Here is an 18,843-nt window from a genome sequence, read left to right as displayed (position 1 = left end):
GTAATACAAATACTCATACATTCTTCACGCCTATATCTTCACCTCTGTTTCTATTGTAGTTTATTACCAATAACGTGTGAACAGAGAGCTCGAATCGGTAATTCAACACTGAGAATTAGTTTTTGGAGTATTTGTATGATTGATGGAGTTACTAACTTTACTTCAAATTGAAAGTAAAAAACCTAGTGATCAAGCAATCCTTTTAAACCACAGTGCATACGCCAAAAATCCGATCCTTAATATTGATGTTGCATTTCAGACACATTTATCTCTATCAGCATAGTTTCTCGTAACATTGTTCTTGTAACATTTTCCAACACAGAATTTATTCCCAAAAAATGTATTGTTGAAGGATTACCAAAATTATAGTAGGTTTTGTATATTAATCACTCGTATGTGTTCAGACTTCTGTTCCCCCCCCCCCTCTTATACATTATTACATGTCTTTTACTGTCTGACTATTCAAACTCACGTTGTTGACGACATATTCCATCGGCACAGGGGCAGCCTTCCACCACTCTTAGCAACTCGACATAAACCTTAAAGTCGTAACACATAACACAAACAAACAAATAAACAAAATTACTTTAAACATATAGGGTCTACGTACAGTTTAAAAACGAGTGCACTCGTAGTCGAAACACGCCGATCAATGTCGGCTAGTTGCGACTCAACGAGAGTTTGGATAGTAAGGTGGTAACAAATTTGTAATATTATTGTGACATTCTGTATATGCAAAATTAATACATAAATTAATGTTCAACTGATACTGTGTACGTTTAAATGCAGTTTGGTACTTTAATTAATTCATAAAATAAGTTTATTGTGAAATTACTTTTGATTCTACAATTATCTAAATACAGATTTCACATCGACAACTATATTTTGAAAAGGCTGTATTTCTGGAGAGGGTTCAAATTTGTACGATTTGGGTTGTTTGAGTTAGATTAGGTGTTTTTTTTTTATTTTTTTATTTGTCAGTAGCCCTTTCAAGGACTTTCATTTTAACATAAACCAGTATACAATTTATTATGTCATTCCAAGATGAATTATAGGCAATTAAAGTAGTAATTGTGTGCAATTTTAACTATTTCAGGAAAAAAAGGTTGCAGGTATATATATATATATGAATGGTGTTTAGATTTCAGATTGCGTATTAATTACGACTTGAACAATGGGTATTTAAAACAATTAAATATGGCTTGAGGCGCTTACAAGTTTTTAACTTAAATATAAATGGAGCAAATTACATATTTCTATATCTAAAATGTAATTTCCTTCAGTCTCAATGTATATACTTTAAACGCATATCTACATCTTCAGCTGACTTTCCGTGGACCCGCCTTTCAAGACGAACCCAATCATTATTTTCAATGCCATAAATTCTTTTGGAATAATCAGAAATGTATTTCTTGCATTTGGGAAGATATTTTAAGGGTCTGTGACTGCGAACTGAAACCCGATTGTTCCACGCCCGTGTACAACGCGATACATATTCACACTTAACGAGATTGCTAGGGCCATTATTCTCGCACGCAAATAGCTAACAAACATTCACTGTGGTATCCGTCGTAGTAAATTGTATTGCACTTAGTTGTAATGACTATATGTATGGCTCCTTGGCTTGTAGTTTTATATTAGTTTTCTAATTATGTTTATATTTCATCTACCACTTTTATTTTTTAAATGTATTAAGATCTTAATCAAAATTTTAATTTTTAAATCGTACAGTCTTATAAGTAAATTATTCCTGCTATTTCATTGAAGGAGGAGCTCTTCTTATTGGAATACGCTATTTTCTATTAATTGACGAAAGAAAAGTCACAATTATCCAATAATTTTATTTTATATGAAATAAAAATAAAATAATTGAATAATTGTGACTCTTCTTTCATTAATTAATAAAAAAATATTCCTACTATGTTCACCAATAATAATACGTTTATTTTAATTAAATTGCCAGCCTCGTGTGACCAGAGCAAGTGAACGGCGACTCGAGTGACGAACGGTGATAGGGTGACCTTCTCTTCTTAATGTTAGTAATAGCTAACAGGTATTCAGGTAAACATGTTTTCTGCAAAACATTAATTTTGCTCTTTAACAACGACTTTCCCACTGCATAAACTTGCCTAGCCTTCAGAGTGAAATCATCTCCGCTTATTGAAATACAAGACACGTTTATATAGATAATAGTATTTCATGTGTATTATTGATGAAAATTATGTTTATCTCAGCATGCTCAAAATTTCAGAACCTATTTTAGAAGGACGAGGATTTACAATAAAAATATTTTATTTGCACTATTACTGTGTGGTTCTATTCTGGAAAAGGTATTATTAGACTTACCGTATCTTGAAGTATTGAAAAAAAGTATAACGTTCAACGTGACTATGGCACAAGATTCCAGTTCACACAGCGTCTAAACATTGTTAAAATACTTGACATATCATTGTAAGCCTAGGTTGTGGCAAATACATTGTTGTTAAATGTACTTAGGCCTGTGATATATTGTTTAAACCTCACACGAGTATAGAAGATTAGTTTCTTGTAATAACACAAGTATTAACATTATTATTTGATATTTCATGGCAATATGAATAAATATTGTAAATGCGTTGCCAAACGTCCAGGCTTTCAATGATATGTCTCGTACTACAACGAATTATATTGCTGGAATATTTCTGCCTCACTCATGAAAGGACGCTCTTTCAACCAAGACTGTTACAAAAACATGCTTGCTTATACGAGGGTGGAGCTGTCACTTGTAGGCTATAGCACAACTAACGACCGACATAAAACAATGATCAATGTCGCTTATTTATATACAGGCTCCAACTTTTTTTATAAAGAGATCCATTGATTCCGTTCTTAGAAGATTCTTTCATGGATTTCACTAATAATAAGTTTTAGTTTATGTCTTTATAAAATGCAAATTGGCTCTAAGCTCCCCTACACTTTTAGCGTGCTGGAAGACCGAGCAATATCGGGAGGGTAACAATAATAATTTTCTAATGGTTATGTTAAGGATGAATCACATTTATTGTCAGTGGATACCAAAATTCGTGGCATGCTGGTCAATGTGATGTGAATAAATACTGGGCATCCACCCTATGTGAGGAATATGCACGTGTAGTATTGTGTTATTCCTTAACCAAAACGGAATTGAACGGTTTTACCTGACAAGTAAATACAGTGGAGTCTGTGGAAGCGAATTTTAAGTACTTTTCCAATAATGGTGTAGATTTTCTTCTCAGCAAATAGGTTTGCCAATGACTTAAGTGTATTAGATGGGTTATTTTGAAGAATTACACGTTAGTTTCGGCGATTATGAAGAGTAATGTATTTATTTATTATTAAAGAGTAATTTTGTATACGCCTTCCATTACATTTTGAACAGCCTTCTTATTTAATTTAAATTTAGACATTTCGCATTGGGAATTCAGAAGTCCACTTATGAAAACACCAGTAGCTACAAAAATGTGTGTTGCTTTGATAATAACATGGTTAGAATGAAATTCACATTGCGTCGAAATGAAAATAACATCGAATCGTTGGATAAAAATAAATGTATTACATTAATATATACACCATTATATTACTATCGGTAATCTAAAATTGGCTGGACTCAGATTAATTAAATTTGCTTGTAAACATTAAAATTGCGTAGGCCTATCTATTACTGATAACTTTTGTTAAGGATTATTCCGAGTTTTATGTAAATATATTATAAATGTCTGTGGTGGATTATTCATTATTTCAATGTATTAAATAATTTGATGATTTATTTTAAGTTTAGATAATAGTCTAGGCATATTCAGTATTACCCTATTTATCTACTAAAGTTAGTTTTTGTGTAAACTCATCATAATATGTAAAATGGTAATGAAACTAAAATTTCCCATAAATGGTATTTTAACAATATTAAATAGATATTATTTTTTTAAATATATTTTTCAGTTAGCTAGGTAGATTAACTATAGCTTGCAAATACAATCCAATAAATACATTTTGTTGGTTGTATTAGTCTAAACATAGGCTAATCGTGAACATATGACCATAACCCCCTTGCTTAAAGAGTTTAAGTTAAATAATTTTTAAAACGTAAATTATTAATGCCAGTGTGATCATATCCAATCCTCTAAAAGCGTCACGGCATGTACTGTGATAGACAGTCTGGAAATTATTCTTGCAACAGCTGTATTTTACAACTAAAAATTATTTGCAATTTACTTTAAAAGTAATTTTAAGAGCTTGACATTGACTATAGGTTAATGCCTATTGGTACATATATTTTACTGCATAATAATAGTAATAAAAGCGCACTGACAAAAAAGTAGGATAACTCGTGTGACACTTACAAACCCTACGTAGTGCTATTAAGTACATACATAATATTAACAAAATATTAACAATAAAAGCTCTCAATGAAGTGTAAAACAATAGCATATTATGGAAAACTATAGTATTATAATTTATAACTAATGTATTAACTAGGAAATATAAAAAGCACAAAATTGAAATTCTACTCAACTGTAGGCGCATACAGTCAGTGAGAAAGAATAATATGATAAAGTCCCTACAAATAAATAAGCTTTCAACAAACATCAATTATACACTATTGTATACGAGAATTAAAAACCTATATTACACATAGGCTACATGGTTAAAAAGTTTGCATTAAAATACGGTAAGAACATATCTTAATAAAATTATTAATTACAAACAAGTTTTTATATTACTACTAATTAATTATTAAAAATTCGCTTAAGATATTCTAAGCTCCGAAGTCATAAGGAAATGAATATTACAAAATAGTGGAGATGTACCTACTCACGCTTTCACAACAAATATTAAGTACTCCATTTAAACTGATAGCGTACTGATAAAGATAACGCACAATCGAGGAAGAACAACTGCGAGACGCGCGGGCCTGGCAGAGGCGACAGACTAACATTGAGTGAGCACACCAGCCCGCCTCTCGCACTCCCTCCCAGGGCTGTAGCCTTGAGTATAGGTACCCGGGGCACAGGGCGGTTCTCACAGAGGCGACAGACTAACATTGAGTGAGCAATCCAGCCCGCCTCTCGCACTCCCTCCCAGGGCTGTAGCCTTGAGTATAGGTACCCGGGGCACAGGGCGGTTCTCACAGAGGCGACAGACTAACATTGAGTGAGCACTCCAGCCCGCCTCTCGCACTCCCTCCCAGGGCTGTAGCCTTGAGTAAAGGTACCCGGGGCACAGGGCGGTCCTCACAGAGGCTGTAGCCTTGAGTAAAGGTACCCGGGGCACAGGGCGGTCCTCACAGAGGCGACAGACTAACATTGAGTGAGCACTCCAGCCCGCCTCTCGCACTCCCTCCCAGGGCTGTAGCCTTGAGTAAAGGTACCCGGGCACAGGGTGGTCCGGACAGAGGTGACAAACTAACGTGAGTGAGCATTGTCTCAGTACTTCATCGCTAACTTTTGTATTGTTATACTTTTCTTCTTCTTTTAAAAATTTATTATTTTTTTATTTGAAGTGAAATGTACATATAAATATACATATCGATCGAGACTGCATTTTAAGACTAAAATTTATGCGTATAGATATAAAGCATATTCCTAATGAGCGTTTTTGTCCATCAAATATACAGTTTCATTCAGAACGGTGATATTTTATTCTTTTACTAAAGCACGAATTTGATTATTGTATAATACCATTTTGTTGTAAATTATTTTTATAAATATTTTAAGATTAGGAAGTATAAAAAAAAAATTAAAAACTGTAACCGATCAATAAAAATGTATCCTCTCTAGTTACGAATTATTTAAATTCAAGGATGGGACCTCATTACAACCACTGCTTTAGAGACGTGTTTTTCTTCAAGAAGATTCAAGAAACTATTTATAGTAATGTAATGTTATTCATGTATATATTTTGTTACAATTTAATAAGCTAATCGTTTAGTATTTTTAATAATGCTATCTGCATTGATCAGTCTTGAGCATAACTAAAGCTTAATTTAATTTTATGGATAGTTATTTTGTTTTATTAAATTAATGAATACTGTTCCTAAATTAAAAGGCATTTATAGCCATGCAATTGCATAAAGTAAGGAGGAAATGGTGAATTATTTTTATGAATGCGAGTTTTTCGCCAACGCATTGAGCGCTGAGGATCTTCTATTGTTAATTCTTCCTCTGGCCTCGTGTTTATTTGATAGTTTATAATTTATCAAGATTACCTGTACAATTGTTAGTAAAGTTTATGTATTCTGCTTTTAATTTACTTTAAGTAAAATTTTTCCTCAGTCACTTCGCTTTCTGCTGGATTTCATCCATGGGGTTCAATAACTAAACTCGTTAGGAATTGTCTCTAGTTGGCCTAACAGCAATTCCAATTATCCAAGTAAATTAGTATCGGCACTATTACTAATATCGTTAGATTTCTAGTTATCTAGCTGCATTATTAAATTATGCGTAACATGCAATGAGTGCTAAAACGAAATATCTTCCTGCCCTTATCAGGAAAGTCATAAAAATCCAAGATTTATTATACTGTTATATTATATTGTTTTTGTTAAACTTCTAAAACAATATGTTCCTTCTTTAACCAACCTTGCTTCTTTATCGGTAATTTTCTAACATTTCTGTAACTGATCAGTAATTTTATATTAGAGTCTCCTGCAACCCCAACAAATCTTTAAATTAGAAGGTGATTTACTTGATTCTTTAGTCCTAAGAATGAAAGTACGGTATTCTATAACTGAGTAGCGCTAATCACGTATTGTTCAAATCTTTTCTTTAAAAAGTAAGGCCATAGAGCTGCGTGAGTACATTTTCTTCAATCTATCTCCTGCACCCAAATTGCAGTTCCAAATCAATATAAAATGTTGGACTTAAATTTGGCATGGTTTTTTCAATTTCGTTTATGAATATTTTTATATTTGTTAGTGCACATCCGTCACCGGCCTCATGACTGAAGCACCGATACGAGTACAATCTCTATATATATAAAAGAAAGTCATGTTAGTTACACTATTTATAACTCAAGAACGGCTGAACCGATTTGGCTGGAAATTGGTAGGGAGGTAGCTAAGGACTGGGAGAAGGACATAGGATACTTTTTATCCCGTTCCCGATTCAGGATTCCGCCCCACTAATCTCTAAAGTTACGGGAATACCCGTAAGAAATGCATTGCAGCAAACATATGTTATTAAGTGAAAGAGCCTGTTCAAATTTAATCAGCTGTTCTTTGTAAACATATATAATGCGACAAACAAATATGTTTATATAATTTAATTACGATTTTAAATTTCTTTACATTTATAGTTTGAAAGCATAAAGTAAGCTTAAGAGAATCAGCAAATTTTGTTTCAACTGTTTCTACAATCACTGTTAAGCATATACTTTACTATCCAGATAATACAATTCAAATCTTACGTAAAAATTCACCTTTAACTGCAATATTTTTCTAATATAAACCATGCTCGTGCTTGATCAGAAGAGCAATGCAGATATCAAAATTACTATCTTACGTTGGCTACAAATATAAAGAATGTTATAAAACCTACCTTAGTTTTTTTTATACAGAAGTATAGTTCTCAAAACTCCGTGCATACATATTCTCTCGATCGAGACAACAAAGCAAGCTCAATAATGGCACCGGATATATGAGTATAAATAATTCGATCCAGAAGAGAGTGATACACGCGAAAAGCCTAAAATAAAAACCATACGCAATTTCGTTTAACATCTGGAGCTCATAATCATTAGACTGTAATAATATGTACCTAAAATATGCCTATTTTCAATTTCAAAATTACATTAAGCGCCATCATTTATTACATTGTATGTGTGCTAATGAATTCCAACTTTTTGACTCCTGTCCACGATAGTCTAATATAGTTCAATTGTATACAAAAATCATAGAATATTGGAGAAAAATTCCAGTTATTTCACAGGTGCGTATTGAGACTGTTTTAACATTTAAATCTTAAACAGATCATGAGCTTGGAGTATCTTTCAGTGACTATCATTTATCTCAGAAGGGTAATAACGAAGTTCAAAATAAATATGCCTCCTATGTCCCAATTTCTCTGTAGGAAATCGTGTGCGAAGCCGTGGGTATCTAGGTATTTGGTTGTAATTGGAATTTATTGAAAATCAAGAGTTTTCATTATAAAATACTACGAATTTATTGACAAACTAGCTGTTAACCGCAGCCAATCGCGCATAATTGCTTTTACTAAGTAATATAAGGACATCGGTTCTTAAGATTTGCGTGCGAAGCCGTGGGTAACAGCTAGTCTGCTATATAGTTCAAACGTCGACGTAACATTGAAATAGTCTATCTTATGCCACAGGATTTTCAACAACATTTTTTACACTGAATAAAGATTAAATGCTCAGGAAAGTCCATATTGATATATTTCTTCAACCTGAGTATAAGGAAATTTAAATTACACATGTAACCGTCATCTCGAAATATAAAACTGAAGATGCGGAAGTTTAGTTTGATGTTAACACTGATGGGACAATAACTGTCAATTTTGGTTGTTAATATAACCTTAATACTTTTAAAAGTTTAGAATAATCTTGAAACCTTACAAGAAAAAAAGCGTTATAAGAATATACATTTATTTGTAAACTTGAACTTTATTTAGTTACAATTAATCCGAAATTATGTTTGTAAACATATTGACTTACAACAGTTAAATTGATACGTTTAAAACTTTGAACGGCACCCTCTTGGAACTTGAAGAATAATCTTAAAATAAGAAAAAATGTTGCTTAAAATGGTTAGATAATTTTATAAAAATTGTCAATTTGAAATTACTCAGCATAAAAATGTTGCACAAATATGAATGGTTGCCATCTTGAAACTTTGGTTAGTTATGATAAGCTAATGAAATCATCCAAATTGTGTGAAGAAAATACTGTCTCTAACATATTTAGTCTCATATATTAATCCCTCAATGTCGGGAATAATTACTTAAAAGTTTGTATGGATTATCAGGAATTCTTACGAGATATAAAAATATATATAAGAACAAACATTAATTTAAATGACTTGAGAACTCTAAAACAATTTTTTGCTCTGCTAACTAATATACAACCATTCCTTTTCCAAACTTTGAAAGGATGCCATCTTGAAGCATTAAGACATATTAAAGTTAAAGAATGAAAAGTTGTTTTAATTACCTAAATGTTTACACATATATCGCTTAGTATATATATTGGAAATTAGCCGAGTAAAGGCACAAATACGAATGGCCGCCAACTTAAAACATTTTATTGGCTAACATTAACTTGGCTGACAAACGAAATCATCCAAGGTATGTGTGAATACTGTTACTTTACGAAGTTTAGTCCGAATCTATTTAGAATGACAGCAGTTGTCGTGTTTCAATTACTTTCACAGTGTTGTATACTAGTAAAAACTTTGTACGTCCACTATCTGGAAAGGTTACGAGGTATAAAAAAATCAACTAAGAACACACTTTAATTTACATGACTTCAGAAAGCTAAAAATACTGTTTTGTTTTGCTCTACGATGCTTAGTGGCTATACGTAAGAGTTCTTTTCCCAAATTTTGAACGGCCACCATCTTGAAACCTCTTATGGCATATAGGTTATTTTGAAAAGTTGTTTTGCGTCTATCTTTTATGATTTTGGATAAAGGGGATCATGATCGGAGAAAATGCAAAAGATGTCCAGAAATTTTTACGTCAGGAGTGTTATTGCAATAAGCAGATTTCTATGTAATCTACGTAAAATATATAAATTAGAACACCTAAGGATAAGGAAATCAGCAAAATCTTAGTACGCCATAGCTGGATCTTTTATGGTTTAACTTTGAAACATAAATCTTAATTTCTTTCCTTGGTTGTTGGATAATGTTGCGTACGAAAATATCTAATACACAGAATCTACACAGCTGTTAGTATTACGTTTCAACGGTTATACTTGTTATACTTGGTTGTACTATCGTTGATAAGATCTAGCGCAGCACTAGCGAATATCTGTTGCCGGATACTAGTTACTAACCTCAGTGATACATCTACTGTGTTTAGATTGTCTCTGATTCTGATGATATTTTATGACAATATTATTAGACGACGACGCTATTCACTTCAACCACAAAACTATATTCAATACCTGGAGCCGGAAACGTGTTTTCGAACGAACTCAGTGCCATTACATAGAATCTGTCCATCGTCAGCAATTGATACTTGTGGCAAAATAAACGGCGTTGCCAAATAATTGGCAGTGTTAGCAATACATGCATTTAATTTATTACTAAATTTGTTTTATTTTTGTAAATATCCAGTCAAAATCTGCTCGTTATTGTACAATCATAATCTAGTTATATGTAAAAATAAATATTAGACTGTAATTCATAGAAACAAATTTCAAAATCTAATCGATTATAACTTCACTGCGAATCAAAAAGATGATTTTAATTTTTTTCCTTACTATAAATACAAACTGTGACTAGATTTACTGTTAGAAGTTTGAATATTTGCTAAATTCGTCCAGTTTACATAAATAGTCGGCTCTTGAAACCTAAATTACTTTTTATATGTTTTATGTTTTACATGTTGTGGCGTTTATATACTACAGTCTTAAATATTAGTTTTACCTAAAAGACGTTTTTGTCTAAAATCTACGAATTTGAAATAATGATTTCAATTGTATAAAAAGTTAATACTTTTACAGTCTGCATAATAAGTTGCTACCATATTACAGGTAGGCTAATTTTTATTTCCTTCAACAATCAAATTGAAATTGAAGAGTAATATGGAAGTACCAAAATATAAAGGAAGAACGTAAGTGAAAGTCAGCACGGTATTGGCACTATTTATTTCATATTTTTGGGTCACCTTGAGGTATGAGAATGGAAAGATCGGTGCATAGAGAAATAGTTGGAAGCCTATAAGGAAATTATATAATTTATTATACAAAAAAAAATTGTTCAATAAATAATAAATATTTATAAACTTATAAATAAAGCTTTCAACAATGATATAAATATTCACGCGCAATGACAGAACCCAAGACAAAGGTTCAGTTATTGACAGTGCTGTAGAGAATAATTATTAAGAATAGTACATGTAGATGAGCTGTTACTATAACAATTTTCGTACAGTGAGCTGAAAAACCTACTGGGAAACAAATCAACATGCAGATATGATGATGAAATTTAAAAAAGTGTATTTAAATTACTTTCAGCCTACATCTAATAGATTATTACAATATAGTTTGATAATACAAGATATTGTAAACAACTAATTTAAATCCTGGATGTACGCTCGTGTTGAAAACTGGATAATTACGTCTTCCTCTTCAAATCGACTACGCACGAAAATTAAGGAATCAGGAATCGCTAAAAATTATTCAATAACAATACGCGAAAACGCTTTCAATTGCAAATAAGACTGAAGTCACAGAGGGGAAAAAGAGGAACAAACTGCACGGACAAGAAAATAACCATGGCCAAAACGAAACACAGGACAAAGTAACGAAAACCTCTTAATTAAAAATTACCCTCAAACAAAGTTGATAGAGCTAATCTCCTCACTCAAATGCTTTCTTTTTTGCGTATATCTTGTAACTCTTTTATTCCCATTTAGAGGAAGGGTGCTTACCCACTCCTTAGTATGTCATGCTCCCCACCCAGAACTCCAATACCCTTTAGATTGTTTTAGGTAACTGAGTAAAGTAAATACTATATGAAAGATAGAACACATATTTTGGATTATGTTTACTAATTACAATATAGTCTACAATGTTATTGGAGAAAGAAGTGTGTAAAAATTCATTACAGTAATAATAAATTAATTTATTATAAAATAAAATTGTCAACGCATGGTTAACGGTTTTAAGTCCCACTCTTTTAATGTGTCCCACAAATGACCTTCTCCCCTAAATTCCCAGTAGCTACGGCCCTGGTCCCAGCTGACTGCCACTGCCACTCAACTATAAACACGTTCACTATTCACAGCGTACATAAGATATCGTTTGCTGTTCTCGCCCGTGTTAACAGTATTTCAACTGCCTGCATACGAATCGCTTTAGCCGGTTAGTTAACTTGTGTGGAATGCTGCGCTGTTATGCTTGTTATCACTTCTTGTTCATTACTATTTCCCCTGGCATTCTGACATGAAAGTGAGTTCCTTCCTAATTTTACTACATGATTATATTAATCTACACAATATGTTGAATTTCAGTAAATTGATGCAAAGAAATGGAATGTAAATTGGTAACTGATGACTCAATCTTTGAAGGGGAAAGAACACTTTAATACCAGTGAAATACTCATATGTTTGTATTTAATTTTCGCAAAATGTTGTATTCAATTAAACTAGAAAAATAAAAAAAGTATTTTATAATGGCATTTGAATAAACAGACACAAAAGCAGCCACTATTAATTTGACATAACGTAAATAAAGAATATTAAAAATACCTTACCTAAAACAAATAAGTTCAAACAAGTTTCGTTTTCGTCTCTTTTTCTATTTATAAATTTTGTTTTTGAACAAAAAAAACACACTTTACGGTAACGTAAATAATATCTTTATATACAAAAACGTTTTTCATTTAAAACTTTTATAGGGCCTACTTAATAAATTTTACGCATATCCTACAGATCCTAATCCTAAAGATACAAAAAACATTAAGATTTTCAATAAAAAGTGTTTTATAATAATAAAAAAGTCAGCGGACAGGATATATCAGTATTATTAGTAGGTTAGATAAGCACCGAATTATCTAGGTTTACAATATTTAAACCAAAAGTTCTAGTATTGTTGTCTGAAGGAACTGCTAATAGTTAATATGTCAAATCAATAAAATACGATAATAATCTTCCGAATCGGACATTTTACAAGTACACAGAAGTGCTATTTCAGTCTACAATACGAGTTTAAATGCCATCGTACTCCGAGTGATGTGTTACACAAATTAGAATCAACAAGAACCTGAACAATAAATTTACGCATGTAGCTAGTGTGTACGAGAAGGGCCAGCCCTCAGCATTCCCAAGGCCATCGTGTTCCGAGTGATGTGCGTACACAAATTAGAATCAACAAGAACCTGAACAACAAATTTACGCATGTAGCTAGTGTGTCAGAAGGGCCAGCCCTCAGCATTCCCAAGGCCATCGTGTTCCGAGTGATGTGCGTACACAAATTAGAATCAACAAGAACCTGAACAACAAATTTACGCATGTAGCTAGTGTGTCAGAAGGGCCAGCCCTCAGCATTCCCAAGGCCATCGTGTTCCGAGTGATGTGGGTACACAAATTAGAATCAACAAGAACCTGAACAACAAATTTACGCATGTAGCTAGTGTGTCAGAAGGGCCAGCCCTCAGCATTCCCAAGGCCATCGTGTTCCGAGTGATGTGGGTACACAAATTAGAATCAACAAGAACCTGAACAACAAATTTACGCATGTAGCTAGTGTGTCAGAAGGGCCAGCCCTCAGCATTCCCAAGGCCATCGTGTTCCGAGTGATGTGCGTACACAAATTAGAATCAACAAGAACCTGAACAACAAATTTACGCATGTAGCTAGTGTGTCAGAAGGGCCAGCCCTCAGCATTCCCAAGGCCAACGGGTTCCGAGTGAAAATATTATTATATGTAGAATGTTTGTAGACTCCAAATATGCAAATGAAAATATAACGTAACATGATTTATTGCTCTGCTTCTCTAGAATGGCTCCAGTTCACGTCAGAGTCGTTATCTGGTCTGTTATCAGTCAGTATATGTTAATTGGTTAATTACAAATCTCTCCGAATCTGATTTCAACTTTTTTCAGAAATGATTATTGCTTGATAATATTAATCACTTGTAAGAATTATTGTTATCGCATGCTTTGCTCTAAACCTATTTATTATAAATGTAAACTTTTATGAATTAATTTATTTTGAATAGGTATATTTTACCTGTTGATTCAGTTTGTGTTGAATCTACTCCTTCAAACGAGTATTTACACAATAAATCATATCCCCTTTTAAATATCTGTTTTAAAATGACTGTGAAGTAAAATTTATATCGATGGCAGATATAATGTATTTTGTATTGTGGTTTATGCAGAGATTTTGTTGTGAAGTCTTTTCCATAATTTTCATAATCCATAGATTTTTTTAACCAAATACAGATTCTTTTAGGGGAATCTTGAAACCATTCTATCGTCTTCTATTTCGAATGTTTCTGTCATCAAATCATTCCATTTAATACAAATCTATAAATAAACTTAACAAAAGAAACTAAAAATTAACAAGGTTTATTTAATTATCGACCTTAGAAATTATAATCAATTCCAAACAAAAAAGATGTGAATACAAAACGTGAGTTAGGCTTTATAGATAAGCTCAATCTACATATTTAGTAGTTATCATTTTCAACATTTTTATGTTGAAAAAGGGGGATATTTCTCCTGTGGGAAAAAGGTACGTAGCTTGATAATTTTATTTATGTTTGTTTCAACAATCTATCAGAATTATTTTTCTATTATTGGCTATTTATTAACACACACAATATTGTTCAAGGTTTAGTATGTTGTCTCCTAACATGTCGGTAGTCTCGAAGATTAAGGTTTAAGTACATGATAATTCTGTTTAATAATGGTTTTTTCCGACGCGAATGGAAAAAACATACCAAGAATTTATCACGAGCTTTAAAACGAGAGGAATGTACACGTAAACTTCAATTTTGTAGAAGCGATCTAGAACTCTACCGTAGTGGTGTTTATTTTGAATACTGGTGACTGCTCAAGATTTCCTTCGGTTTGGACCACCATTAAATGGCAAGTAAATGTTACTCCAAATGCTGCTTGGAAATGAAAAGAAGTATATGTATCATATATCGGGGCCCACACAACTCATGGTCTGCCAAACTTGGAGCTACTGTTGGTTTGGGTCATATTACATCGCCTAGTAACAACTGGATATACAGGTTTCCTGAGGAGATTCTCACATTCATAGTCTCTTTTCTGTAGTCAACAACTGGCTCAGGTTGCATCCATTCGCAATTTTATTGATATGTATGTTAGTGGTTTAGTACCAAATACTTTCGTCTAGTTGTTGACGAAAGGCAAATGTTTTGCCAAATTAAATATAAAAAACTAAAATCTTGAATATTACATGTTTTAGTTAAAAATGCAAGAGAAGTTAAAACAATTTTCAAAGACATCGAAAGTGAAATAGTGACTCCATAGAACAATAATTACATCTGATTAGTGGTGTTCAACGTATAGACATTTACTAGTAAATTGAAAGGCTTAAAAATAACGAAGCAGCTTCCATATGCAACATTTTGATGTGATGTATACGTACAAATTACCAGATAAATCGAGAGTTTCAGCAGTCTTAGGACCCCAAGCTCTTATAGATTACAGACTCTGGACCCAGAATCTTCTAATCATGGGGTTCCCCCAGACACGTGATCTCATCTCCATCCTGCCCCGTGGATCAGTACCCATTATTCCTTGGTAAATATATTATTTGCATTTACATTGCTTTAAAATCTTATTTTTAGCCTATTTACCTTACGTCCCGGTTAACCGGGTTATCCATACCACACTTTCCTCCAAGTCATATGGTTTTCTAAGACGCAAGTCTTTACAGTTCTAGTTTGCCTTGAGGATCGCCGAGTCGCTGTGTTCTTGACCCGGATGTACGATAGAGCGAGCTATTGCAGCCTGCAATTTAATATTAATATTTTCTGTTTACCTCCTGAGAGGACCGTGTGCCGCAGAGGTCGATAATGGACATGTGATCAATGAACACTGCTTGGCGGATTGTATTCATGAAATGCACTCGTATTACGGTTATATTTTTCCCTAATCGTGTCCTGGAAGAGAGTGTTGTGGAAAAACATATTTTAACACATTATATGAAATAAAAATATTACTTTAGAATATGTATTATCGTTTATACCAAATATACAAGTTGCTAAAAGGTATAATTCAAATAATATGTACAGTTTTCCATATTATAAGATCGTTGTCAGTATTCACTTGTCTGCGAGGAAATGTTAAACGCGACTCAGCTTGGCTAGATTGACATCGCAATTTGGCTGTTAGCACCATAATTATGAGTTGCAGCCTCTCAGTACACGAAGTCAGCCAACCGTCAGCAGTGTGCTAATAGCGTGACAAAGTAAACTGCCATCGCACAATAACCCAGACTTGATTCACAATATTTAGTTTAGTGGCGCGCCAAAATGTAACAGTGGTGTAATATATAGACCACATAGCGTTCAACTGTTTTAACTTAACTATCTTTACAATTTTAAGTTTACAAATTTACGTAAACTTTCACGTTTGTAAGGATAAGAGGATTTCGGAAATTTTCAATCGTTATACGTTACAAAATTTATAACACACAAATCTGTGGTATACATTTATAAATGTGGTGTTATACATTTTTAAAAACATATAACGGTGGCAAATGTCCGAAATCCTATTATCCGTTCAAACCTTCCAATGTTTAAATAAACAAAGTATTGACGTATGTATTTGAAGGTTTATTGGAAAAGTTAATTACTGGTCCAATGACTGTCCATTGCCAACTTAGCTGTTATCTGAGTGCTCCCAGTCCCATGGACTGCATTTTTCAAAGAAATGTGACATCTTATCACCACGAAGTTAGAAAGACTATACCTCAGACATGGGTAGAAGAAGGTCTAGTCCTCTAAAATGTCAGATATTTGTTATATTACATACTGGAGGTTTTGTGTTAAGATCCGTCCACTGAAAAATATGTCTCGATGAGTAGGGAACTTTGTACAGATGGTAGAATAACGTTGGAGCAGAAAGACTTTCTAAGAGAAGTCCAAAAAAACTGTCCAAGAATTTAATTGAGTATGAAGCACATGAGAGCTATAACCGGACACAAACTAAAGTGAATGAACTTTACCCTAAATTTTGGATATAGTGTACACGTATAACATATTAGCTAAACATAGTTTAGTTAGACGTATGTTCCTTTTTTGCACCTGTAAGCCTTTTCTCTTCATACCAAATTGACATCATGATCTTTAAATGGAGACTATATACCGCTCGTACAAGTTAATTACGCTCAAAAGTTCAATGGAAAAATTATTTATAATTTATAGCTCAATAAGTTTTAATAAGTGGTTTGTAAGTTTCATCATGAGTTTTAAAACGTAAAAAGTGTAAGTTATATAAACACTACTTACTGTACACTATACATTCAGAAATGTAATAATTCTGTATAAGTTTCTAATTTAACTTATGATAAACACATAAAATTAAAAGTTAATTAATAGGTCTATTGTAAAAATTCCAAAATAAAGACACAGATAAAATTTACATACAATGTGACATAGTACAGTTAGTAGCGTCATTTGTCCATGTGCTTGGTGCACGGTTTACATGCTTGAAATATCCAAATTTTGTGTGCAAAATATATTGTTAATAACACATCTAACGTTCGTAAAACTTTCTCTGTAGATCATATCTCTTATTTACAAATCGGAGACTGGAACTTTATGGTGACAAGAAAAAAATAATTGTTACAATCGTGTTTATAATAACTGAATTATACTTGTACAGTATATACTATACCTACTTTATATTTTAGGTCTTGTATTTAAACATATAACTTACTGTTGTAATATAAAAATGATACATTATCATGCCTCACATTCGTTTTTTATAGACAGTTAATTTCATTTGTTGTTGCTACTGTCTTTGCCATCCTGTCTGTATCCTTGAAGGCACGTTGACTCACTCATACCTGCATTCTGTATGATTGTAACAGTGTTTAACTGAAAACTACAACCATACATTTTGATAGACATTCTTATATCCGTAGTAAGTAAACTTAATAATGCAGTACACAGACAACGTAGCGTGTTACATGGGATAGCCTACCCACAATATCATTTAAGAGAGACAGCTATATAACTCTATGTAATCACTATTTATAAACACTAAAAAAAATTTTGAACGAAAAATGCGCGTATATGATGGGTCTCAAACTACGTATTCGTCACTTTCAGGTAGAGTTCAACATTTCTATTCGTCTCTTATATTACAGGGCTTGGTAAAAATCGTTAGTTATTTTGTTCCTTAACTTCTTCTTCCGTTACTTAATTCAATATTTACTCCATTGTTAAGTCTCATATTTAAATAATATTCATATTTACATTTTCATTCCATCTGTTACCCTTTACTTTGATACTTTTCTGATCATGGTTTGCCATAATTAATTTATAATGTTATACTTTTAGCTGATACAGTAATTTCATTTTACTCTTTTAATTTTGTATTTAAATTTCGTAGACTATCTTGACATGTGCGTTTTTAAATAATATAATAAACCTATATTACTATGACCTATAATATAATAATATTAATAATATAATTACTACAAATAATATTGAGAGTGAAGTCAAATACATTTTATGAACTCTGAAATGTCATTAAACACAAGCAGCATAATAAGATTCAAAATATACGGCAAGCACAAAGCACTTATCTCTCCATTGACATTCGATCCCTTCAGTAGAGTAAAGAAAATAAGGTGGCCTTTATTATGAAACTCCTCTGCGTCTATTCAAATGCAAAGTGTTACGATTGTTTTACTCTTGTGTTAATGGTAAACATAATTTTTAATTTAATAAATAACTTACATGTTAGATCATTTTGTAACAATATATTATGTATCTCCAACCATGCTTAGTTATGTTTCAGTTACTGGTTGTTCCATGTATGTAAATAACTGTCTTTCATTAACGGCCCTTCGATTTTATACATTCTGTTTGTGAAACTTATTAATATTTAAATATTTCCCTTTTAATAACATTCCAGCCTGTACACTCTCTCTA

The 18,843-nt window shown here is 32.5% G+C and overlaps 2 protein-coding genes across 8 annotated transcripts in view; one reads left to right on the top strand and one right to left on the bottom strand.

Moving 5' to 3' along the window:
* LOC124367855 (carcinine transporter-like) overlaps window positions 1–4,959 on the bottom strand; it is a 61,034-nt gene extending 56,075 nt beyond the window's left edge. The window contains exon 1 of one of the 7 annotated variants that reach the window (XM_046825041.1): window positions 4,827–4,959. The gene's annotated coding sequence lies outside the window, so the exon portion shown is untranslated. Of the gene's footprint in view, window positions 1–4,808 lie in introns of all 7 variants that reach the window. The other 6 variants (XM_046825031.1, XM_046825057.1, XM_046825078.1 and 3 more) reach the window with 6 other exon arrangements.
* A 7,170-nt stretch (window positions 4,960–12,129) lies between these two features.
* Window positions 12,130–18,843, top strand: part of LOC124367822 (eyes absent homolog 2) — a 201,636-nt gene continuing 194,922 nt past the window's right edge. Inside the window, exon 1 of the mRNA XM_046824983.1 lies at window positions 12,130–12,150. Within this exon, the coding sequence (XP_046680939.1) occupies window positions 12,145–12,150 (6 nt within the window). The 5' untranslated portion in view covers window positions 12,130–12,144. The remainder of the gene's footprint in view (window positions 12,151–18,843) is intronic.

This window comes from Homalodisca vitripennis, chromosome 1 (genome assembly GCF_021130785.1).
Source record: "Homalodisca vitripennis isolate AUS2020 chromosome 1, UT_GWSS_2.1, whole genome shotgun sequence".
NCBI lineage: Eukaryota > Metazoa > Arthropoda > Insecta > Hemiptera > Cicadellidae > Homalodisca > Homalodisca vitripennis.
The sequence above is the reverse complement of the archived record's forward strand: the minus strand, read 5'-3'. Positions and strand labels throughout refer to the sequence as shown.